General features: G+C 31.9%; 1 protein-coding gene across 1 annotated transcript in view; it reads right to left on the reverse strand.

Moving 5' to 3' along the window:
• Nucleotides 1-27,514, reverse strand: part of Dnz1 (DNZDHHC/NEW1 zinc finger protein 11) — a 154,970-nt gene that overhangs the window by 111,667 nt on the left and 15,789 nt on the right. The window contains exons 3-6 of the mRNA XM_085815056.1: nucleotides 24,229-24,335; nucleotides 10,043-10,104; nucleotides 9,859-9,955; nucleotides 8,430-8,502 (exon numbers count right to left, since the gene is read on the reverse strand). Coding sequence (XP_085671182.1) covers nucleotides 8,430-8,502; nucleotides 9,859-9,955; nucleotides 10,043-10,104; nucleotides 24,229-24,335 — 339 coding nt within the window. The remainder of the gene's footprint in view (nucleotides 1-8,429; nucleotides 8,503-9,858; nucleotides 9,956-10,042; nucleotides 10,105-24,228; nucleotides 24,336-27,514) is intronic.

Here is a 27,514-nt window from a genome sequence, read left to right on the forward strand (position 1 = left end):
TTGCTGCTGTGCTGTTGACCGGTGGAAGAACTGTACACTCTACTTTCAAGTTGCCCGTTCCACTTCTGGAAAATTCTTCGTGCCATGTGAGACAAGATAGCGCTGAAGGAAGGTACTTGAAGACTGCGAAACTTTTCATATGGGATGAATGCACCATGACGCCTCATTACGCTTTGGAAGCTGTCGACAGATTGCTGAGAGACTTGACCGGACTGGATGTTCCTTTTGGCGGTAAAACCTTAGTTTTAGGAGGTGACTGGAGACAAACATTACCTGTTGTCCCACACGGAAACCGAACTTCTGCGATCGAGAGCTGCCTCAGGAATTCCTTTTTGTGGCCACATTTCAAACAATGCACGCTTTCCACCAATATGCGATTGAATCCGGAAGAACAAGAATTTTCAGAATGGCTTCTGCAGTTGGGAGACGGTCGTCTTAAAAATGACAGTGGCTTGGACGAAGACATTATCGAAATTCCGTCTTTGTGTGTGGTCAACAGATCGATAGTAGAAGAAATGTTTGGCTGCGGTAATGAATTCGACTTACAAGACTTGGCCAGTAAAGCGATTTTATGTCCAAAGAACGAGGAAGCTCTGAAGCTTAATGAAGAAATTCTTTCCACGTTTCCAGGTCAAGTTTTCACGCACTACAGTGCAGACTCGGTTATTTGCGATGACGAAGAAGAACAAGAAACGTATCAGCTGGATTTCATCCACAGCCTGACGCCTTCTGGAATGCCACCTCATCGTCTGAATTTGAAAGTTGGAGTTATAGTTATGCTTCTACGAAATCTACATCCATCGGTTGGACTCTGCAACGGAACAAGGCTCATTGTGAAGAGAATTATGCCAAACGTTTTAGATTGTGAAGTCATCTCTGGACAGAATGCTGGATCGAGAGTTTTCATTCCACGTGTTGAACTTTCACCATCAGATTCAAACCTCCCCTTTCAGCTCGAGCGAAGACAGTTTCCCATCAGGCTTGCATTTTGTATGACTATTAATAAGTCACAGGGACAGACACTTAAGAAAGTGGGGATTTATTTACCGCAACCAGTTTTCAGTCATGGAATGCTTTACGTAGCTTTTTCAAGATGTTCGTCTATGAGGAATGTTCGTGTTTTAGTGAAAGACACCAAGAAGCAAGGCCGTTTGATGCCCGCATGTTCTAAAGTATTCACAAGAAATATTGTTTACAGGGAGGTTCTGCAGTAAAAAAGTTACTCGAGACATTGAAACAGTGAGATTTTTGCAACACAAAATGAAGTTAATCAAGCCAAAGCAAAAATGAAAAAGATTTGAGGTTTTTGGATGACTGGGATAAATTGAAGCAAGTCAAGATGAAGCTGAAACAGTTTGAGAATTATGCATTAGTCGGCTTTTATGTCTGTTGTTACAAAGTGGAATTTGTAGTAGTTAGGCAATCGGAAGCTGTATTATTTTTTTAATGTTGTAAATATTTTTTATAAATTTTCCTTTTCAGGTCTACATACAATTGCGTTCATTAATTTTAAAACATTTTATGTATTTTTCTTTTTTAGGTATTTATGGAACTGATTTCAATCACATAAAAATATTTCTTTTTCAGGTGTATATAGAAATGATTTGATTCAAATTAAAATGTTTTTATACATTTCTTTTCAGATGTACATAGAACTTGTAAATACTTTTTTTCAGGTGTATATAGAAATGATTTCATTCAAATTAAAATGTTTTTCTTTTCAGGTGTACATAGAACATGTAAATTTTTGTAAATAATTTTTCTTATTCATTGCTTGCATTTTTGTAAACACATACAAATATATATATATCTTAATTGTGCGTGTGTGTATATATGTATATACAATTGCATCAATATATATATATATATATATATATACATATTTATATATAGTGATGCAATTTTGTCTATGATTCTGTAACAGCAGACCAGGGAAGGGGCTGATACCTGGGAGAAAAAATAACCCCCTGGTCGATGAGGTTGCAGAGGAGACCCCAGGTGTCAGGCAGTTTATGCCGTCAAAAACCCACCAATTTTTTCTGTTTACATTTTTTTTTTTTTTTTTTTTTTCTGTTCAAGTTTTTGTGTTTAATATAAACTTATAACTAAGAAATTATTATTATTATTATTATTTCTTTTCAGATAAATACGGATTGTAGCTCGCCCATCTGGTGTACTTACTCGGTAGATTTTAAAAATTATTTTCTGTTTTTCTTTGACCTATTGACGCAATAACTGATTTCATTCATATAAAATATTTTGTTTTGCATGATATTTAATATACTCAAGGGATAGGCCTGTAATGTCTTTCCCAAAGTTGTGTCTTTTATAGACATAGGTACAGTAAAATATTTTACGGGTTCACACGACTGACATTTTATGAAACGTTTGGAAAAGTTTCTGTGTGCTGCCCTACTGTGTTATCCAAAGAACAACAGTTGCAGTAGTTGATGATAATGTGTGTACAGCCCCAAATAATTGGAGACAAGGATATTTTGGAGTTTGTTCAAAGCTAAAAAAATATCATTGATGCAGATTCTGACAAAGAAAACAAAATGAATAATGCAGTTCTTGTGGATGATTTTGTTTCATTGATTTTTTATTAAATACATGCCTATATGCATATCTGTGCAAATAAAATGTACTCTAATAAACTTAATTTTGTTGAAAATGTGTTTTTTTTTTTTTTTTTTTCAATATCCTTTAACACGAAAAAATTCTTCAGTCCCTTCGGTTTCGTGTTAATAATAATGAAAGTGAGAAAAACAATTTTAATCATAGATTTAAAATTATTTTTCTGTTTTTGATTTAAATACAAAATATTTCCACAAATTTCACACAGAAACTATTTTAGACACCAGCAAAGAATTGAGTGGGTGCAGCCCACCCATCTGCAATACTTACTCGGTAGATTTTAAAAATTATTTTCTGTTATTTATTTATTTTGAATGCGATAAAAACAGGCGACTAACTAATTTGGTTTATATGTATGTACATATATATTTTCAAATGTATATACAGGGGATATTGGACACATACAACACTATTGACACAATATGAGCTACATCCACACAATGATGGAACAAGGTGTGCAGCAGATGCAAGACATGGGCATGATTCACATGATATTTGATATACTCGAGGGATAGGACTGTAATGAGCAAATGAGTTTGTTCCACAAAGTTGCGTCTTTTACAAACACCCAACATTCGAATCCCAGTGAATGGGGTGGCTGCATGGGTGTTTTTGTTATTTTCCCCATGCCACTTTCCTTTAAAAAGCCGACAAGAAGGCATCCCTCCCCTTAGGCAGATTGCACTCGAGTGCTTTGCCGTAGCTGAATACGCTACACCACTACATTACACACGGAAGTAAAAATGACACTTCCTGTGGTCGTTGCCTAATTATTCAAAATATTTTGATAATTGTTATCTGTTCTTAGAATTTCCATAGCATTGCACATATTATTATTTAACATTCTGTTATTTACCAGCAATTTTATAATCTGCAAGTTTTGGTTTTACAATTTTTGATTTTTTAAAATTAACACCTTCTTACACAATTTGCAAACGAGTTCAATAGCCAAACATTCCCTTTCATATTACATCTGAAGAACTGTTGTAGCATTATGCAACAAACATTTCGCTGTTCATTAAAATATAGGAACACTTTTCAATCAAATTTTGATTAGAATTTGATGTAGATTGAAAAGTTGTTTTCAACTCAGCTGCCTTTACACTCGCAGTTGTATTCACAATTGATTTTCACGCTGGACTTTTATCATTTGTCATATCCGCTAAATTTTAAGTGTCAGCAATTATTTCTGCGGTAACAGCATCTACAAATGACCATCTGCCATGAATATTCTTCACACATGCACGAGTTTTATTTTAGAACCGCTGATGCTTTGGGTTTATGATACTACTTGCTAATAGTATGCATTATGATAGCATAAGAAAAAAAAAAAAAATTTACCAGTATAATCAAAATAGAACAAATTCACGACTAAAATATTATCAAGAGTCTTAGAAGACCCTTCGAAGAACATTTTTAGAAGGTAAACAAAGATAACTGACGAAAACTGATCAGCTCGAAAACCCACGCTTGAAAAATGTAAACAAACGCCGCCGAAAGCAGTTACGGTTACGACTAAGATCAAAGGTTTGCTCGCAGTTAAAAGTATTACTTCCGAGCATGAAAAAATTGTAACATAATGCTTTTAAATGTTTTCTACTATTTTAAAGGCATTTAAATGCCAGTATATATTTACTGTTATGAAACATAATTACAAAAGAGATGTTAAGTATAAAATATATAGACAGCAGTTGGAGTTCACCAAAAAGAATTTAAATAAAGGAATTTTAACAACGAGTATACTGTTGGAATATCACACCCGAAAATTTTCGCGATTACACTTCGTACAAGCAGGTGAGCGGTAAAATCGCTGAACACTGGTAGTTCGGTCCAACTTTCTAATCCCGGCGAGCGGGCTGGCTGCATGTGTGTTTTCGTGGTTTTCCGCATGCAGTATCTTCTGCATGCATACGTTAACAAAGCGGGCGCAGCAAATGTATAATCGCTGTACACTGGTAGTTAGGTCCAACTTTCGAATACCACGAAGGCATCCATCCCCTGAAGTATGCTAATTAGGAGCCTAATTAGAAGGTTCATTAAAAAAGCGCTACTACCTTTATCTTTCCTTCCTAACTCTTGGTTGACGGCGTTTCTACTCGAAAGCGACGGGTGTCGCTGAAGGGGAGATGGTTTCCGCAGGACTTTTGGAATCGTCAAGGCCATTCGCGATGGATGAAATTAGCGTAGTGGCGCTTTTTTATTCATTATGCTAATTAATGATCTAATTTTCCAATCAATCTAGAACAAAGAGCATCTTTTATCTGACCATCTATCAGTTGTAAATTTCTAAATTTGGAGCCGATCGCGTGATTGGTTCCCGAGATACAAAATTTTACTGAATTTTTCTTAATTACAGAAATTGAGCAGGAAAAATGCACAAAAATACGTAACTTTTCAAAGAATTAACGGATTTCGTTCAAATTTTGAATTTTGCACTTCCCGGATGCTCAAATAAAGGTTAGCGTTGATTGTAAAACTGTTTTGCTAATTAGGAGCCTAATTAGAAGGTTCATTAAAAAAGCGCTACTACCTCATCTCCCCTTCCAACTCTTGGTTGACGGCCTTCGACTCGAAAGCGACGGGTGTCGGGGAAGGGGAGATGGTTTCCGCAGGACTTTTGGAATCGTCAAGGCCATTCGCCATGGATGAAATTAACGCAGTGGAGGATTTTTATTCATTACGCTAATTAGTCTTCTAATTTGCCAATCTGTTTGGAACAAAGACCAAACCTCTTTTCAAAATCTGGCAATTATAAGATTGTAAATTTCGAGCCGATCGGACTGATAGTTGCCGAGATACGTATATTTTGTGCATTTTCCAAACAATTTGTGATTTTTGGATCTGAATAAGAAAAGCAACTTTGAATAATACAAATTAATATTTCTAATAGCTTAAATCAGCCTGCTCATTTGTGTTACAGAGCTACGTAATCATTCACTGCTTTTGTTATTATATATAAGTTCATTAATATCTATATATTGTATTTTTCGTAACAAAGGTTTCTGTTCGCATAAAGCTAATATTAAATTTAATTTTAATTAAGAAAATTTAATTGCAAAAAAATAAATATAAATAAAAATAAACTATTTATTTAAATTCTGACTAATTATTTTTTGTTCAGGGTTTGGTTGATTAATTACATTAATATATATATTGATGCACTTTTGTGTGTGATTATGTTGAAGTTTATCAAAAGGAGATTTAATAACGAATCTACTGTTTGAATATTATACGCGTTCGAATAAAGGCGATCGGGCTGGATATGTCTGTATGGGTATTTTCGTGATTTTACGCTTGTGTATCGTGTATGCTGTATCTTCTGGATGGATACGAGAATAGAGCGGGCTGATCACTGGTAGTTCGATCCAACTTTCGAATCCCGGTGAACGGGCTGCCTCCATGTATGTTTTCATGATTTTCCGCAACGTGTGTGCAGTGTCTTTTGGATGCATACGCGAATAAAGCGGGCGCAGCCCAGGTAAAATCGCTGAACACTGGTAGTTCGGACGAACTATGGAATAAAGGCCAACGGGCTGGCTCTATGGGTGTTTTCGTGATTTTCCGCATGTATATCGTGTAAGCAGTATCTTCTGAATGCAGACGTGACCAAAGCGGGCTCAGCCCGCGCAAAGCCGCTGAACACTGGTAGTTCGGACGAACTTTCAAATCCTGGTGAGCGGGCTGGCTGCGTGGGTGTTTTCGTGATTTTCCGCAAGTGTATAGTGTATGCAGTATTTTGTGGATGCATAGGTGAATAAAGCGGGCGCAGCCCGCTGAACACTGGTAGTTTGTTCTAACTTTCGAATACCCTCGAAAGCGTTGGCTGCATGGGTGGTTTCGTGATTTTAGGCATATGTATTGTGTATGCAGTATATTCTGGTCACATACGTGAATAAAGTGGGCGCTGCCCGCGTAAATCCACTGAACACTGGTAGTTCGGTCCAACTTTCGAATACCGGCGAAATAAAGCCAGTTCCTTTTTAAATGTCCTCCACAAAGGCATCACACCCCTTATACTAGCGGGCTTCAGCCCGCTCAGCTGGCGGGCTTGCCCGCTAGTATATTTTAAAATATGTACACACTTATATATTAAGATTTAGTGAAATATCAGCTTTTTTTAACTTATAATGAAATTTCATTTGATATGATTAATATGGTAATTAAAAACCAATATAAATTATTTTTAACTTCTTCCATTACAAAGAAAAAAGAACACATTATAACTAAGGATTGCTATGACGAAAATTGCTTTAATATCCTCTCATCAATGGAGATGTACTTTTGTACCAGTCATAATGGAATGACAGTTAAAACAAGTGTTCATTATAACAAGCATTGATAGTACTAGCATTTCCAGCATGTTTATCTTAAATTGAAATACACAGACATTCACCTTCCACATTAAAGAAAAATTAAAAGCAAAAGATAACAATCAACTATTTTATATAAACAATGCATGCTTTCTTGCAAAAATGAAATGATCCAATAAGATATTTTTTTTTTTTAAATATTGAAATGAGTTTATGCATTCCCAATATTTTAATAGATTTAGAAGCTTTCCATAGCCTACAAGAGTTTTACCTTGAAATTCTGAAACAGTGAACCTTTTTTTGAAGTTTTCCATAAATGTTTTGTTTAAAGGAAAAATTTTCAATAAACAATTGTATTAGATACATTTTATGTATTTACACGTTTAATCAATCGAGAACGAATTGAATAAGATACTTTCCTAAGGTAAAAAACATGAGAAGGAGCAATTTTAAAGTGTAATAAGTTAACGATTAATAAGGAAAATTACAACACTGAAATTTTTATATGATGCCATTTTTAGATTTGCCTTAGATTAAAACATGTAAGCATGAGGCATGTTTATTGCTAATTTATAAGTGATGCATAAAAATTGTTCATATATGATAAAAGCATTGCTTTGTGAAGAAATGAAAAGGATTAAAGCTAACATGACTTTATCTAGTTCTTCATGAAATGGCTGTCATCATTAACAGTTAAATCATCAACTATATTTTGATATGCATTTGCTTTCCATCTTTCTCTCTAGCTGAATTGCTGTTTTTGCTTTCCACATACACTGCAATGTCTTAAATATATATATATATATATATATATTAAAGAACAAGGCATGTGCAGCAGATTAGCTCTCACTGCATTAAAACTGTTTTATTAGGAATGAAAATTGTTCAATCAGTCATGACCGTCTTAATGAATCAACTGTCACTATTAACAACTAAGGCACATATAATGTTTGTGCATGTAGACAAAGGGCACTTTTTCATTAATCTCAAATGAAGGGTTTTTTTTTTTTTTTTTTTTTTTTTTTTACACCACTCTGTTGACATACATTTGCAAAGCTTCAAGCTTATACTCATCATTAAGTACCACAATGACTTTTGAAGCCCTGACCTGTATGCAGATTTTAACTCTCTAACTTTCAGAATGGAAAATTTCCTAATAGATGAAAATTACAGTTACAGGTTGATGAATTAATTATTTCTTATAATGTAAAAATTTGTACTTAATTTTGAGATAAGTTAAACAGTCTCTTTTTCTCAACTTAACACCAACCAATACAACTTTTTATTCTTTTAATCTCTGATTCAACAGTTTCATACTGAATTGCATTGTTATAAGTCAGTTTAAACTTTTATTTAACCTAAAAAACTTTTTTATTTAACTTAAAATTACTTTTAAATTTGGTTGATATAATGCTAATAATAAAAAACAAATAAATATACAAGTAAAATTAAACAAAAAATAAAACAAATACTGAAATTTCATACCTGATCACACATTATAGCAATCACAAAAATACCAAAGAGAAGGCTTTCAATTAATAGGAGTACAGTATGTATCCTAGGGGGAAAAAGCATGAACAGACATGATTAAAGATACATAAAAGGTTTATTAACATTATCTTTAAGTATGCAAAACAGAACTTTAAATATCTAATAGTTTTCCAAAAGTTTTTGGAAGTTGCTGTGCATAGTGAAACATGAAAAACAAATATAATAAACTTTTGATTAGACTAGAAGAGAAACACGCTAATGTGACAATCAAAATCGTAAAAACAACCTTGTATTTAGCGTAAGTATATTGAAACCCTCAATCGATTTCGAGGGCAGCTAAAGGTCCCTTCTCATCAGGAGAAAGAAATACCTATAAAGAAGAAAAATAAAGGGAAGAAGTCTCAGAAACACATGGTCCTTATCAGCATTGCACGTGGTTATAACCAGATTTTTAATCAGAGTTACACTGACCACCTACTTTTACTGAGCCAGGCTATCTGATCAAACATGTAACACAAAGGACAAGAAAAATTAGCAAAGTTAAACTTCGAAATCGATTGCCCACGAAATCGATTGAGTGTTTCAATATACTTACGCTAAATACAAGGTAATTTTTATGATTTTGAAACTTTTGATTGTTTGATTTTTTTTAACATGCAAATTCTGCTTTACCTCTTAAAGTTTTCAATTAACAATAGAAAAATATTTGTTATCTTTAATTTTCTCTGTTTATATCAAAGTATATGAATATTCTAGCTAATTTTGGATATGAATGAAGATAAATAATTCCTCCCCCCCAAAGGGAAAACACTGATTACTGAAACTGAAGGTAATCTGAATAAGATAAAAAGAAAGCTTAATGCTGAAGAACTATTCTGCCTGACATATTTTCAGCATTTAAACAAACAAATAAAGCCAACAAGAGATTCTTGACCATTTTATGTACGAACAACAGCAGAAGGGATTTGTTGAAGAAAATTAATCTGAAGCTACCCAAATGCAGCAAAAACTTTTCAATTGTTCTGAAAAACCACTGAATGTTTTTCCAAAAAGACTTTTCCCTAGTTTCTTATCTCAATCTTTTTAAATGCCATAAATTATGTTAATATGATCTGCATATACCTTCAATTAAAAAACCTGAAATTTCATTTTGATTGGTTGAGCTGACAAGCAGCTGCTAGAGGTTCATATACCATGGATTATTTTTTATAATTATCCTGTATATATGTATTAGGGTTTTACTAACAAATTTATAACGTGAAGAACTAAGTGATGATGAAATTGTTGTAGATGTAGAAGGCTGCAAGACAGAATTAGAACATAAAAGTAATTATAATACTGACATGAATAAATGCTAAAAATCAGCAAAATATCAGTTTTGTTTACCAAAGTTTAAACTACTATTAAAAGAACATATACTTACACCCGATGCTGTTTAAAAACCATTTCATTTTTACAGTCTACACAGTCTGATGCCCACGAAATGATAACCATGATGACAGAATATAAACTAGCTAAACCTATGAGAAAGTTTAAATATTTTCTAAAAAATTGTAAAAATTTACAATAAATATTAAAGACCTCAAAATTCAAGCTATTTTACTTACCTACAAATACCAAAAACTGGATGAAGTATTTTTGATTCAATTCTCCAACACAGTTATTGATCCTTAAAAAAAAAAAAAAAAAAAAAAAAAAAAACCCTCCTTATTCCATAATTCTGTTGCATTTATATTATAAATGCAACTGTATTTAATAAGCAGCATAATGATCATAAACTTAATATACAAAATTTTATACATACAATTTTATATTTTTAATAGTAATATCATTATAAGCAATTTTTTATCAGTAATAATGTTTTTGCTTTATACAAGCTAAAATAGCCTCAAATTATGAAAAGGGTACAGTATTTATAAAATAAATATAATTCTTAGAACAATCCTTATTTATTATTATAATTTCATTTAATCATTAGACTGTGAGACTACATGTAAAGAAAAGTTATGTAATGAGTTAACTTAGAAAGTGCACCTTTCTTTTTTGGAAGTTAAGCAAATGATTTGCAAGCTTGTATATTCCACTTGGTAAATATAATGTACTACGCATCTTCAATACACAATAATTTTTGGGGGCAAAAGCAATGTATCTCTAGAGAGAGTTACCAGTTATGTTATAGAATTTGAAATAAATGGAATAAACATGTTATCTTTGATTAGATGCATTTGAATTTTTCTTCAGCGTTTTATTATTTTTAAATTCTTATTAGAGTTTATTTTAATTTGTGAGCTGGTTTGACAAAAGGAGAATTAATTTTGGAACACTGTTGTTAGAAAATTTGATGATTCTAACAAATCATTTGTGTTAAACAATGAGACACTGGTGCAGTACCTGATGACTATTTTGTTTAAAGCTTATGGTCTTATCATGTCATACATGACTGTAGTTTCTTTGGAATTAAGAGTAAAATTCTAAAATTTTCTTGGGGAAGGAAAATTAATCATTCTTCTTAGGACAAATTAAAAGGTATTCATTTTTTACAAGTTTTATTCTCAGCATTTCCTACTTAATTTCTGATCAAGTTAAAAAAAAAAAATAAATAAATAAATAAATAAAAATAAAAATAAAAGTTGTGGAAATATCTTCCCAATTCAAGAAATTTTAACTGTTTGAGCCATTAAGAACCTTGGAACAAATTGCTAGTAACCTTTTTTTGAGCAACCACAGGGCTAATTTATGTGCTGTATCAGATTTTTGAATGGATTTTGAAATGGCATTAATACATCAGAAATGCTCAAGTTAGGGGTGGGGATTTCCCAAATTTGGGATGGAATTTGACATCTGATTACTAGACCTAGATGGTCCTAAACAGCTCATGGCAAAGACCAGCTATGATGCAGCTGAAATTGTAATATCCAAAATGGCTGAAGAAAGTTAAAAGAAAACCTTAGGTAAATGCAGCAAAAAGCAACATAAATATTGCCATTTTCATGATCATAAATTATTACTTATTTTTCATTGATAAATTTATGTTTATAAAATATAATAAACATTAAATTTCTAGGCACTTTTATACTACATTAAAATATTTTAATTTTTCATAATAGAATGCACCACTTGAATCAGAAAATCTTAGGGCATAAGGTAAGAAAAAAGGGGATAAAAAAAAACTGAGAACTACTACATTAAATCACATTTCTGGATGCTAAAAGACAATTATACATTTTTAATAATTATATTAAAAACCTCTAAAATATACCAAAAACAACTATATCCACCACTTAAAAGAACTGCATCACATGATTTCAATGGACTGTTGTTCATGTTTTTTGCATCACATTTGTGTCATAATACACCTAACAAAGGTATGACAGATAAATGCTAAACAGGTGCAGTATTTGCTTATATTATAAAAAATCATTTGTGCTTGTAGAAGTTTTGCCTTTCTAACCTGATGGAGTTTCTTTCAGAAAATGAATGAAATTCAGGATGTTTGGTAAGTATCAAACGGGTCCGTGACACTTAGCCGAAAATCAGTTAGCCGACGGGACACTTAACTGACATCAGTTAGCCGACGGGACATTTAGCCGACACGGACACTTAGCCGACAGGACATTTAGCCGACAAGGACACTTAGCCAACAAGTCATTTAGCCAACACGGACAGTTAGCCGACAGGACATTTAGCCGACACGGACAGTTAGCAGACAGGACACTTAGCCAACAGGACATTTAGCTATGGGACAGTTAACTGTCAAGACATTTTGTGAACAGGACAATAAGCCGACAGTGATGTTTAGCTGACACGTACCCAATAATTATTTAAATTTACAATCAATTACAAAATATCTCGACTTCTCCATAAGTTCAATATCTAAGTTATTTTTTTCACCGATCAGTAAAATTCAGTCTTCGATTCTTAAAGATCTCATACGTGCTTTTAATTATTGTGTTAATTTAGCATTGTTTAATATGTATCGTGCTGCTTGGTGTATATTGGTCAAATTGAAAAAGCGCTGAAATTTCTCGTCAGGGAATATGAATTAAATTTCGAAAAAAAAAAAAAAAGAATTTTTTTAGATAAGTACAGCGGTCACCTAATTACATTTTAATATGGGATCTTCAAAAATTATCCATAAAGCTTCTTTTATTTAATCAACTTGCACTTCATTAATGATTTTTCTTGTTTACTTAATGATATTAATTTTCCAATCTCGCTCTTCCAAATGCTTTCAAATTTCTAATATCTTTACGTTAGATTACTATTTTGCTCATCACATCGTGTTACATTCCTTCCCTTAAAAAATCGTTTGGCTCCTCCCACTAATGAAATTTCCTTTCCTTGTCATGAAAAATCTGAATAATGCAATAAAAATTACTGTCATTCTTGAATTATACTTTTTTATAGAAACATATGGCAGTGAGGATTAGTTTAGCAAATATATTTTATTTTGTTATTAAAAACAATTTTAAAAAGTGAATTTTTAAGACCAGCAAAGGTATAAATTTTTTGCGACCTCTATAATTAGCAGTTCATGCCACCATCCTAAAAACTCATAAATTTTGTGCATTCTGAGTTATAATATGTCGAATGGTTGTTGCTGTTGATGATTAGAGAAATTGTTCTTTCTGTCTATGGCGTTGCTTTATTTTGTGAAGAAAGCGATTTGTGAATGCGATTTTGTGAAGAAAGGGAAAAAGACATTGCTCTCACTGCTGAAGCTGATCCTGAGTTGCTGTCGTCTCTTCTTGATGTTCATGATAAGTATGTTTTCATTATTCTTATTGCCATTAGGTTAAAAGTTAGGATTCATGCATATCATGGACAAGGAGGCAATCAAAAACCATATCAAATCTGTGTGTAATTACAGAAATCTGGAAGTTACCAGCGATAATTTAGAAAAACTTAAGCAACTTATGCTTTCTGAGTTTCCTGCTCATCAAAATTCATTTAATCCAAATAACGCGACTGAAGTTCACGTAGCTCACGTCAATGCTATGGAAAAGGATATACAAATCTTATAATTATACATTAATGAAATGAAACAAAAAGAAACCCTAAATAATCCAACACAGGAAACAAGTCAATCTGATATTACTGCCAGTCAAAAATCTAGAATCAAAAAGAAAACCACAATAGATAAAGAAGAATACATATCCCCTAGAATAATTCATAAGAGAACTCTATCAAATTCCGAAATAGGAAAACTAGCTCAAAAGAAATAAATTCGAGAAACTAAACCCTGAAGACAATATGGAAGCAGAGGAAGGTGAATTTATTACCCCCAGCAGAAAAGCAGGACACATTCCCCCTATAGTCTTAGCAGACTTCACGGGGGATTGGGAAAAGATTAAAGAAGATTTTGAAGAGCAATTAAATATAAAAAAATATCGTGGAAACCTAAGTGAAGGTACACTGACCATAACAGTTTATGACTCAGACCACTACCACACAGTTACTGAATACCAACTAAACTACATATCGTTTTTTATAACAATAACTTTTATTGCATTATTCAGATTTTTTAGAATGGTCTACTCCTACTATGTTATTGCATTATTCAGATTTTTCAGAATGGTCTACTCCTACTACGCTAAAGAGAGCAGCTAGTTCAGTTTAGCCTACGATGTATCTCCAGTAACTGCGCTTCGTAACGCGAAATGAATGATCCCACCTCCCTGCAGATTCTCGCACGATATTCCTACAAGCAAGTTATGCCTATACAGTATCCGCCAAATCACTATAATTGCTCAATACGAATATAATTGCTCATCACCTCCTACTTCGATAAAATGGTATCTGAATGCTTTGCATTCAAATCTCCTGAACTTAGTGCTAGCACAGAAAAAGCTTATGCTCAGTAATTTCACTTGCTATATACAGGGTAAGGCAATGGACCTACATGTGCGACTGCGTCGCTTCATAGGACAGGGAAAGAAAATTTCATTCGTGAGAGGAGCCAAACAATTTTGTAAGGGAAAGAATGTAACATGATGTGATGAATAAAATATTAATGAAATGTAAAGATATTAGAAATTTGAAAGCATTTGGAAAATTATTATCATTAAGTAAACAAGGGAAATTACTAATCGTGTGAAAGTGTTCAAAAGAACCTAGTTGATTAAATGAAGAAGCATTAGGATAATTTTTGAAGATCCCATGTTAAAGTGTAATTAAGTGACTGTCATACTTAGCTAAAAAAGTTCTTTTCTCCTTTCGAAATTTAATTCATATTCTCTGACGAGAAATTTCAGCACATTTTCAATTTGTCCAATATTCACCAAACAGCATGATACATATCAAACAATACTAAATTAACGCAATAATTAAAAGCACGTATGAGATCTTCAAAAATCAAAAACTGAATTTTACTGATAGGTGAAAAATATTAACTTAGATATTGAACTTACAGAGAAGTCGAGAAATTTTGTAATTGATTGTAAATTTAAATAATTATTGGGTACGCATCAGCTAAACATCACTGTCGGCTTATTGTCCTGTTGACAAAATGTCTTGACAGTTAACTGTCCCGTAGCTAAATGCCCTGAAGGCAAATTCTGTGTGTCGGCTAAATGTCCTGTCGGCTAACTGTCCGTGTCGGCTAAATGCCCTGTCGGCTAACTGTCCGTGTCGGCTAAATGTCCTGTCGGCTAACTGTCCGTGTCAGCTAAATGACCTGTCGGCTAAGTGTCCTTGTCGACTAAATGTCCTGTCGGCTAAGTGTCCGTGTCGGGCTAAGTGTCCGTGTTGGCTAAATGTCCCGTCGGCTAACTGATGTCGGTTAACTGTCCGTGTCCGGCTAACTGTCCGTGTCAGCTAAATGACCTGTTGGCTAAGTGTTGTTGTTGGCTAAATGTCCTGTCGGCTAAGTGTCCATGTCAGCTAAGTGTCCGTGTCCTGTCTCGTCGGCTAGCTGTTGTCGGTTAAGTGTCCCGTCGGCTAAGTATCCGCGACCGGCATCAAACATGTTGCTTAGAACATGGACAACAACATGCAAAATTTGGTACTTTCTGTTATATACCTCCCATGTTTTTTTATCGGTGAAAGAGAAGCTAAACACATGCTGAAGTCATTTGCAGCACCTTCTCACAACTATCTATATGTATAAACAGTAAAAATTAAACACATACATATTATAGCAACAGTACCACTAAAATGCATAATGGAAAAGTATCCAAAATTTTACTTGAACTATTTGCTTATGTGTCGAAATAAACTATTATGTTACTAGAAACTATTATGTTACTAGAAGAATGTTAGCTATTAAATAAAATATATCTCTTATAAACAACTAACATTATTTTAGTAAGCCTACTAAACACATATATTTTTAGCACATTCTAAAAGCTATTTTAATTGCCGCTTCCAAGAAATACAACTAATAATAATTATTAGTGGCTGAGACATTAAGTAAATAAAACAAAATGAAATACACATTATAATAATACATATTACACACTACACATCAACTGAAATCCAACATTCTCCCGCCTTGTTGGGAAACAACTTGACCTACAGGAAATTTTAAAGAGTACAACTTTTAAAAATAAACACAAAAACTTTTAAATTAAAAGAAAAAGGTAAAAGAGCTGCAGTCTACAAGTCCAATCTTTGGATAGGCCTGACTTCTCTTCCACTCCAGGTTTTTACAGAATTTACTTCTTTTCAGCTATTTTCCACTGAATGCATTTCAACTCTACCTTCTTAATTTCCATCATTTTTTAGGTCTTCAAACTAACTGCATGACAGTTCTAATGCAAAAATTCTTTGTACGGAATGTAAAAGTTGTCCTTGTGGTTTTTATTCATAGCAATTTAATGACATTATCTTTTTCAGGTAGTAATTCAGTAAAAACAGCTAACAACCATCCAGTTCATTTAATATTATCACTTCCAATAAAATCTATATCTCCAGGTTTTATACTTTATTCCTGCTTCTTCTGATCATGTTTTTCATTCAAAAGTTGAAAATCTTATGAAAATGAGTTGATAGACAAAGGAATAAGTTCAGAATCTTGTTCTGAAACATATGTAAGTGAACGAGAATTAATCACAGATTCCATATCACACAATACAGTTGTCATTTCTTTATCAGGCAGTAGGGATTTTTCCAAAACCCTTCTAAGAATTTGCTTCATCATGCCAACTAAATGCTCCCCAAAACTGCCCCACCAAGAAGTAATTGTGAGATAGAAAAACCACTGAATTTTCTAACAACTTTACAATTAACAAGTTTCAAACTATTTGATACTCCAAAAAAGTTGCTTCTGTTGTCACAATTAACAATAGAAGGTTGACCTTGTACAGGCTATAAGCTGATGGAAACTCTAAAAAAGGCCTCTGTAGGCAATGAGGAAATGACCTCAAAATGAGTACAAGTGAGGAAATGAGCACTAGTACATATGCAAATCCAAGCTTTCATTTCTCCTTTTTAATACACAGATTCAGGCATATCAATACCAATATTTTCAAAAATGAAAACACTTTTTATTCCAATTCCTGGTTATGTAGAAACCAGTGCTACTAAATTTGTCTTTGCATACCTTAAAGAAATAACACAATTAGATGAAAGAGATAATGGATAATCTTAAATCTAGCCAGGCAGCAAAATCAACAGGCAAATCCTGGGCTAACACTCAAGACACATGGAAAAAGTTTTCTCAGAAGCCCCATAAAGAGTCTGTAGCAAACTTCAAACTGCAAACAGGTCAAGATTGCATGCCACATCATCTTAAGAAAACTGGCATCATTCTATCTAGTATATGCCAAATTTGCAATTTGGACTTCATGAATGCAGAGCCTCTTCTTATATACCCAGAACTAGATAAAGAGTCTCAGAAACGTGGTGAGATAAGTAAACTATATTAGAATACCACCTTATAAAGACTATATCTCTTATGTTCCTTTCCTTGTTATTTAAATTTTTAACTTTTTTTTTGTTCCCCTGTTCATTTATTTTTACTTTATAAATGTTTGTTCTTTTTATTATTTATCATTGTTCTTGTGTGATACTTGAGCTGTTTTATATGTTTGGATTGATCTTTGCAATATAGCCATATGTAACAATTCTATAGGACATTTTGTTCTGGAAACCAAAACCAACCATAGCTAAATTTATAAAGCCACTGTTAAATTCTTTGGATTCTATTCCCAATTTAAAAAAAATTATTAAACTGTTTAATCTACATTTTGGGCTTGGACCATGGTCTTTGACAGGCTCTTAAAAAAAAAAATCTAGTCCGCAAAGCTCGACCCAAGGAAAACTTTTGCACTTCTTTGATAGACTCTTAAAAAATCATCTAGTCCGCAAAACTTAACCAAAGGATAAAGCAGAGGAGCACTTTTATCTGTAGTGACATCAAGCATTCCATTTGTGTATGAACCATCAACAGTAGTTTGTATAAGTACAGAAATGTACTGTCAGAAATTCTAGCACCTTTGTCAGTTTTTCAAACTGACTAAAAAATAATAGCTATTTTTTAATTTCTACATTAACCTAGTTCCAAGTTTGGCAATTTAACTATATGTTTGCATAAATTCTTATTAAGAGATTTATTTAAAATCAAATTTGAAGTACTTAGGTTCTGAAGATTATTGTAAATATTTTTCACTTTGGTTTTGACACAATTTTATCTGTAATTTTCAAGAGCATCAAACTATGCTTTAATTTGTTTTCTGGTCAATGTGCTGAGAAAATGTATGCAGGCATTTTCCAAATTTTCGACTTACAAAACAAAAACACTCAGCTCCAACTGTAATTCAGAAGAATCTATGTCATTTTTCTTTATGCAGTAAAAACTCTGCAATCCGGACACCCATTATCCAGAATAATCTACAATCCGGACCTCAAAGCCACAAACTTTTTTTCTTTTTGTATGCTTTACGTATGCACGTCTAATGTTATGCATGCACGTTTAGCACAAAAAACAAAGCAACTTAAACAACTTACATTGTTTAATAAAGTAAACAAATACATATTAAGCTTTTTTTTTTTTTTTTTTGTAAATTTTGATACCAGATCATAATTGCTCTTTATTTCATAAATTATGGTTTCATATTTTTAATTGTATAATTTCTGCATGCCATCTTACCAGATTTAAATTGATGATCTATAATCCGGAAAAACCCTTAATCTGGAATCGGCGCAGTCCCGCCGAGTCCGGATTACGGACTTTGTACTGTAATTTCTTCGGAAATAGCAAAGGGTTTTGTAAACACATCTCTGTGAATCTTTTTTTTAATGTTAATAGCTTCTTTACCTCCCACTTCTATTTTTAGAATTCCAACCAAATGTAAAGTGACCACATTTTCATTGAGAACAAAGCAGGACACATGGAATGAAATGAGAATTGTAATTTAGTTATGAAAGCAGACCAATAGTTTAAAAAAAAAAAGTTTTATTGTATACATTCATATATTTGTCTATAAATATACACAAATGTATTTATTATTAACTATTGGTAACTATACAAATATTTGTAAAAACTATAATTTGAATATTATGGTTTTTCAATTAATTAAAAATTTTATTAAAAAATTATGATTTTCTTTTATGGCCATATTTTTTATCCAAGTGAATACTTTGCAATAGATTCTGATCATTTATTAAAATATCGTGAAATTTCTCATATGAATTGGTCAAATTATATTTTACGCTTAATACAGATTTTTAATGTTTTTAAAAGTTAATGATTTTTAAAGTTTTAATGTTCAACTACGTTTTTTTAATAGTCCATATTTTATTGATACTAGAAAAAACACGTTCTGTTGCTGCATTTGTTCCTGAAAGGAACAGTGCCTGTTCTACAATTTTCAAAATATTTTCATAAGGAATATTATTCTGTTTAAAATGAAGGAATAACTCTGTCCATTTTTTGTGTGTTTCCACATTTGCAGGCAACCAATATTTAATTTTTTCTTCAGTAACATATCTTTCTACCAATGACACCTCATCAAAAAGATCATTTTCGCAAATATTACTTTTCGGAAAATGGTTACTAATATATTAAAAAGATTTTCCCACATATTTCCATAAAATCTCCCTTTTTTTATGTCACCCAATGAAAATGTTTAATACCCTCGAATTGAACTGTCCGTTCTTCAAGATATTCCAAGCAGTTATTATAAAAATTTCTGACTTCTTTCAGAAAATCAGGCCGTTTAATGGCACATTGTTCTTCCAAACTAGTGACGACCTTTCGAATAACTAAAGGAACATAATCATTATCAATTCTTTCATGAACAAAACATTGTATGACAAAAATTTTGCATTGACAAGGACAAAAGTCAAAGCAGTTATTTGTAATGCTTTTTCACTATATTCGTTTTCACAATTGAAGAAAGAATTAGATAAATGCACATTTATATCCATATATTATGATAGTTCCAAACACAAAGATTTAAAATTATTTCCCACAATTGTTAGACTTTTTGATCCAAAAACAGGAATTAAACTTAGAATATTAGATTTTGTTTCATTGCTAGGTGAAACTTCATAAATAATTTTTGATTCAATCAGTATTATTTTAAATTGAGTAATTTGAACAATAAAATTATTGCCTATTATGAGGATAACACTAAATCAAATTTTGGTGGAAAAGCTAGAAGAGGCACCAATAACATTTTTACTAAATTTAATGAACATTTGAACAAAATAATTATTGGAGTAGGTTATGCAGTTGTGCAGTACTCATTCTATAAAGTACTATTCAAACAGCATCTGACTTACTTCCAGTGAATCTTGAAAATATTATTGCAAAAATTTATTCATATTTATATATATATACTGTATGTGTTGAAAGTCTGAAGGATTTTTGTGAAAGTGCAGAAATCGAATATAAAAGAATTATTGGTCACAGCAAAACACAATGGCTAGCTCTTTTACCAGCTGTAGAAAATATTTTTAAAATATACGAAACATTAAAATCATACTTTTTGTGACAAGATAAATGTCCAAGAATTCATGCAATTTTGTTTTTTAATTATCGATTTCATTTGACACTTCCGTAATTGAAATTTTGTCACCCTTCAATAATTTTCATAGCACTGTGAAATAATGTAGCTTGGTTGTGGATGAACTAAAGCCAAATTTGTGATGTGTCATTTTCAAAAAAGAGCTGCAATATTCTTGGACATTTATCTTGTCATAAAAAGTATGATTTTAGTGTTTCGTATATTTTAAAAATATTTTCTACAGCTGGTAAAAGAGCTAGCCATTGTGTTTTGCTGTGACCAATAATTCTTTTATATTCGATTTCTGCACTTTCACAAAAATCCTTCAGACTTTCAACACATACAGTATATATATATAAATATGAATAAATTTTTGCAATAATATTTTCAAGATTCACTGGAAGTAAGTCAGATGCTGTTTGAATAGTACTTTATAGAATGAGTGCTGCACAACTGCATAACCTACTCCAATAATTATTTTGTTCAAATGTTCATTAAATTTAGTAAAAATGTTATTGATGCCTCTTCTAGCTTTTCCACCAAAATTTGATTTAGTGTTATCCTCATAATAGGCAATAATTTTATTGTTCAAATTACTCAATTTAAAATAATACTGATTGAATCAAAAATTATTTATGAAGTTTCACCTAGCAATGAAACAAAATCTAATATTCTAAGTTTAATTCCTGTTTTTGGATCAAAAAGTCTAACAATTGTGGGAAATAATTTTAAATCTTTGTGTTTGGAACTATCATAATATATGGATATAAATGTGCATTTATCTAATTCTTTCTTCAATTGTGAAAACGAATATAGTGAAAAAGCATTACAAATAACTGCTTTGACTTTTGTCCTTGTCAATGCAAAATTTTTGTCGTACAATGTTTTGATCATTTGCGACATACAATTAATTGATCTGTTTATGGTGTGGAAAGCAAATAGCCCTTCAGCTAATGCTAGCTGTTCCTCCGTTAACAATACATATATTCCTTGACGAGATGTAATGAAAATGATAAAACACCACCAAGTAAATCTAACTCGTTACATCGCCTAATTTAGTTTACTCTGCATCCATTTTATGTGTTTTTTTATTTATGTATTTTTTTATTTCTTTACATTTACTATAAAAATTAATAAATAATAGGTAATATACTTTTACAGTATATTTAAAATAAGAAATTCAGATGTTTTCTAAAAAGCAGGACATTTTTAAAAATTGGCGAGATGCGGGACAGTCCTCCAAAAGGCGGAACGGCCCCGCCAAAATCGGAACATGTGGTCACTTTAACCAAATGCCTGTTATCTCCGGGTGAGAATACACAACATATTCACATACAGTGCACCAGAACATATTCACTTACACATCAAAATAAACTATTATACTACCAGCGCATTACATATGCTAGTGGCTAAACATATTCTAAAGTATCAGTTATGCCTGAAAATAAGTTTAGTTCTTAAATAAAAAAATTTTTAATAAACCTATTTGTGTGTTAACACATATTTTTAGCACATTCTAAAAGTTGCTTCTGCTGCCACTTCAAGAAGAAAACTAACAATAAAGGGTTGAAAAAAGATTACATAAATAGAATAAAATGAATATACGTTTAAAATACAAGACTACATGTCATCTGAAATCCAACAGAGATATCAACAGACTTTCTTCATGATTCAGCAACAAATTAATGCACATTTTTTTAACTTTTAGGAACAAATATATATAAGTACTCACATGTTACTGCAACCACCTCAGTATAAATAACCAAATTTTTAGAATCCTTTACTCAAGCAATGTTGCCATTTTCCTATGCGTTCTCTTTGCTGTATTCCAAATTCTAACGGTGTGTATACACAAATAGTGATAGTGTTTGCCTTAAACTTGATTTTAAAATACGCAATTGTACAATATAATTTGATAACAGTGAAAGAAACTGTAATAAAATTTCTACAGGAATACAGAATTTTGCTGCAAAATCTCTAAAGGAAACATTGAGGAGATACATTTGGTAAAAAGGCGGTTTGACCAAGGTTCGCATGATGCGGAGTCTTTGTAATTCTCTTATACTTTTTTAAGCAAAAACAGATCATTGTGTATTTCAAAGTCAAAATGACATCCAATTCAGAAGCTTTGTAATCAGTTTGGTCAACATGGAAAAAATAATACAGTTAAAAGTCTTTAATCCGGACTCATCAGGACTTCGAGGATTCCGGATTATTGGTTTTTCTGGATTATAGATCATCAGTTTAAATCTGGTAAGATGGCATGCAGAAATTATAAAATTAAAAATATGAAATCATAATTTATGAAATAAATGGCAATTATGATCTAAAGAGTATCAAAATTTAAAAAAAAAAAAAAAAAAAACTTAATATTTATTTGTTTACTTTATTAAACATTTTTTTCAACACATGCATGCGTAAAGCATACATTACGCATAGTCGAAATTAGAAAATCGCAACCAGAAAACTATTTGATGTGTATTTGTGATATTTAAAATGACAAGGAATTTGATTTAAAACATATCAAAGACGGAGTACATCGAGATGAAATGCTACATTTAGTAAATAATTATAAGCTGAATAAAATAAAAACATCTGCCCTGAAGATAAGGATAGTGATGACAAATCAACTTCCAGTTCATTGCATGCTGCGACGTCTTCCCCCCCCCCCCTCCGCAAAGCAGCGAGCAGCGTGAAATTGATAAACAGATTTCGGAATGGTTAGAGAAACAAAGGATATGCGTTTATCCATTTTTTGCAGCAATTCCACTTTTTGTTTGATGGACATCGAAACATGCTTTCACTTTGTAGATCCTTTGGCAGCTCCAGAATCGGAAATTCTTTTTGACATATTCGAAAGTTCAAGCTTACTTTTATAAAATTGCTCTAACAGTCTGCAAAAAATAATAAGCCAATTAGAAGATTAAGGAACAATGCAATCTGCAACATTAACTAAAATAGATAATTAGATAATTTTAGCTTAGCTTATACCTTCTGTTATACATTAATTATACGTTAGCTTAGCTTATACCGTCTGCTATACGTTAATTATACGTTACCTTAGCTTATACCGTCTGTTATACTGTTACACGCATGCGTAAACATATTATGTGCATGCATAAGCGCATTATGCATTTACGCATACGCAGAAAGTTTGTAGCTTTGAGGTCCAGATTACAGATCATTCCAGATTAAAGACTTTGACTGTATTACGTCAACTGCAACTACGAGAAAAGTGGACTTTGTGTGAAAGGAATTTTCAAGTGAACGGCTTGGTGTATCTCAAGGAGGATTCTCTTCTTCCTTTGAAATGGACTCTTTCAAGAAATACAGAAGATTTTCCTTGAAAGGATGGAGTGATTCAAGCTGTTGAAATAAATGTTAAGTTTCAAAATATTTTTATGTCTTATTTCATCATTCTCTATAGGTGACACTGTCTTTGTTCCAAATGTTTACTATTATGCATATATTTAATTTTTTTTTCTTTCTTTTTCTTTCTGGCAGGAGATGTGAAACCAAACAACTGAAGAATTCAGTATACAATGAAAATGTATGCATGTAAAAATTATACTAGTGCATATACAAATCTAAATCTTATTTATTTTATAAAAATACAAGTGCTTGCAGACAACTATAAGTCTATAAAAATTCCAGGTAGACTATTTAATAAGCATTATTGAACTTACCACCAAACACAACCAACTTGCACGGAATAAGTAACTTTTACCTTTTCATCCACATAAAATCACCAAACTGTACCAAGGTGGTTGCATTGATATATAAGTACCCATATAAGCAAAAAGATCTTAATTCTATTTCACATGAAGTTATTATAAATGTACCATGGGCAGTGATGGTCCATCCTGCGAATGCAACGTCGACATATTCGACAATGATGAGCTCTAGGAGGCCTATAAGTTTCGCATCGGGAGCATACAGTCCAATCCTCCTATTTTATACAAAGAATTAGGAGAAAAATTATGTTTAACTCAGAAAACTTTAAAAACAATTTGTTCAATAAAACAATAAAGTAGACCATAGAATTTGGCAAACTTAATATTCGAGAGAGACAAACAAATTTTTTATATTTTTATTTTCACTGTTTGGTGCCATGATGCTTCAATTCTTGAAAAGTATCGATTTTTTATGACCTTGAAGAACTGATATTTTTCTCCTGGTTATTTCTGATTAGAAACAATGAACCATGATAATCTTTTCTATTTATAGGTATAAACTTACCTCCTGACCTCGTTAATCCTCATATCTGAAAACAGGTATTTGTGCCACATATTTGTGTTGCATCGTAATTTTTTTTTTTTTTCTTTTTAAAGTAAGAAATCAAATTAGTTGCATTTAAAATGTTACAGCAAAGTTAATAAAACCATGTTGGAGCTAGAAAATGAACAGAAAAAAGTGGACTTTGGAAAAAGATCATATAAAGAATAAAGATGTATGAAACAAGCTTACAATGAAATTTTAAAAATATATATATAAAGCATGAAAGTTACAGAATAAGTAAGCAAAGCCTCATATATATGCATATACTATATAGTAAAATAAAATTAAAATATTTAAATCCAGCCCATATTCAACACACAATAAACCATTAGAAATAAAAATACAAAGCAGTGAACAATTGCACAAAATGGTACAAAAACAATGAAACCAAAAATGAAAAAAAGGTATTACTATACTTCATTACATTGTTCTCAGCAGATTGGTGTAAAAAAAAAGCAAATGAAAGAATGTCATGAAGGATGTAACTTTTTTCATTTTGGGTATACACTGTTTTTGTTCCTTTTCATATGATTATTCACTGTTCCTTGTTTTAAATTCCAGTAGTTTGTTTTGTGTTAAATAGGAATGGAATCAAGTACTTTATCTTTATTTTACAATATTACCAGCAGTAGATGCAAATATCAGCACATTAATGGATTAGGTTTTGAACTACTTTCTATTCTTTTCATGATGTGAACATATATACAGTACAGAGTCTGAAATCCGGACGTCCATTATCCGGAATGATCTAAATTCCAGACCTCTAAACCATTAACAATGTTTTTCTGGTAGGCTTTATGCATGAGCATTTGATTTCCCCCTCCACACATAATAAAACATCTGGAGAGTCCCAATTCTTAATTTCACTTCAACACTAAATAAAATACCTTGAAGAAACAATCATTTTAGCATAAATTTGTACGATCAGTAATTTGGCTGCTGTGTATTTGCTTGGCACAAATCTCAAACCGAAACATTCCACATAGATACATCGTTGATCTGACGCCAACCTGGCGAATCATTATTTATTATACTTTCTTTTCATTACCGCAAGTTTATCAAAACATGACAACTTCAGTAATGACTCATGTAGTGATGCCTAAATTTTTTTTTATGTTAGTAATTGAATAATAAAGGAGTATGGTAACCTTTTATGCTGACATTGCGCTTGGCGATAATTACAGATTTAAGTTAAATGCGCTAAAAAATGGTCACGAGGGAAAATTTATCGAACATTTCTTTTCATATGCTAAAAATACATTAGTTGATGATACTCATAAACCCAAAGATTACATTTAGGGCTATTTGAATTAAGAATTACTAATTTGTTATTCACATAAGTCCAGAATCAGCGTCAGGGCTTGTATGGCCACAGCGAGTCGCAGAATTAGGACCCACAGATACTGCATCAAGCAGTAAGATATCTATCGCCGGCCCTCAATAAGGCTTAAGTATATGTGAGAATTTATTTATTCAGAAGTCTGATAAGCCTAAAGTATGTGCAAGAAATGGACATAAGTATAATAAATGCTTAAACTAACACAATTCAGGCTTAATTGTCTCAGTGCGCGATAGAAGCAAGATAAAATTTAACGGAACAACTTGTTGTTAGTCGCCAAGCTCATGATGCATAACCAAATATGGGTAGTGAAGGATAGCTAAATTTGATGATGATAGCCACTAATTTTAAAGGTTTTTGGATATCGCAAAACAAAGGTGAAATTTTCCAATTAATGAATTTTGTAAAGAAATGTGGAGAAGCGGTAATAAATGAAGATGATATAAAAGTTGTTTTTCATAGTGATGACAATGCTTTTCAATCAAAAATCAATTAATGAATGGCTAAATTTGTAGTATGGTTTTAAATCCATAAAATACCTCTACTGTTAGTGAATAAAGTGACAAAGCAGTTACTGAAAACGAGAAAATTTCGATTAACAAGTTAGTTGGAATTCTTGAAACAGCGGTTACAAGACTTCAACAATGTAACTGAACAAGAGATTGAGTCTGTCTACAGAATTGAAAAGAAAGTATTAGCACAAAAAACGTAGCAACTTAACTTACATTGAAAGAAATGTTTAATAAGGTAAACAAATAAATATTAAGTTTTTTTTTTTTTTTTTTTTTTTTTTTTTTTTGTAAATTTTGATACCCTTTAGATCATAAATACTTCATTATTTCGTAAATCGAGATTTCATATTTTTAATTTTATGATTTCTACATGCCATCTTACTAGATTGAAACTGATGATCTAATCCCAAATCCGGAATCCCCGAAGTACCGAAGAGTCCGGATTTCAGACTTTGTACTGTATATACAGAAAGAGAGTATCACAATATGCTTTCTATTTCTTTTGGCTCTTTGTGTAAAACTGGATCTAAATTTCTTACTTTCTGTCTAGATATAATGTAATTATTTAGATGATGCTGCTGCAACAGATTAGAAAACATGATTTATTAAAAGATAGAGCTTGGAACATTAAAAATGACTGACGATGCATAAAAATGTAGCTGTAGTCATGGACAATTTAATTTTTTTTTATTCTCATTGACAACAAATTTTTAAACCAACACGCATAAATGACACAGTAAGCATCAGTTCTTGATGAACTTTCCACATTCTTGAATTACAATTGAAGAAAGAAACAGCAGCAGGCAGCTATAAGTTGGCAGTCAAGAAGTGAGAAATAGAAGTGTGCTTAAGACGGGAGCTCAATTGAAAGAGTTTTGGTTTTGATTCACATTTAATTCCTGTTGATTAATAAAAAGCTTTGGTTCCCAAATTGAAATCATTACTGGATGAAGCTTTTAAATATGTACCTTTGTCATAATTGTTATTGATGCAAGAATT

This window comes from Stegodyphus dumicola, chromosome 1 (genome assembly GCF_044657685.1).
Source record: "Stegodyphus dumicola isolate Sdum_Otavi_A_Nest chromosome 1, ASM4465768v1".
In the NCBI taxonomy this organism is placed as follows: domain Eukaryota; kingdom Metazoa; phylum Arthropoda; class Arachnida; order Araneae; family Eresidae; genus Stegodyphus; species Stegodyphus dumicola.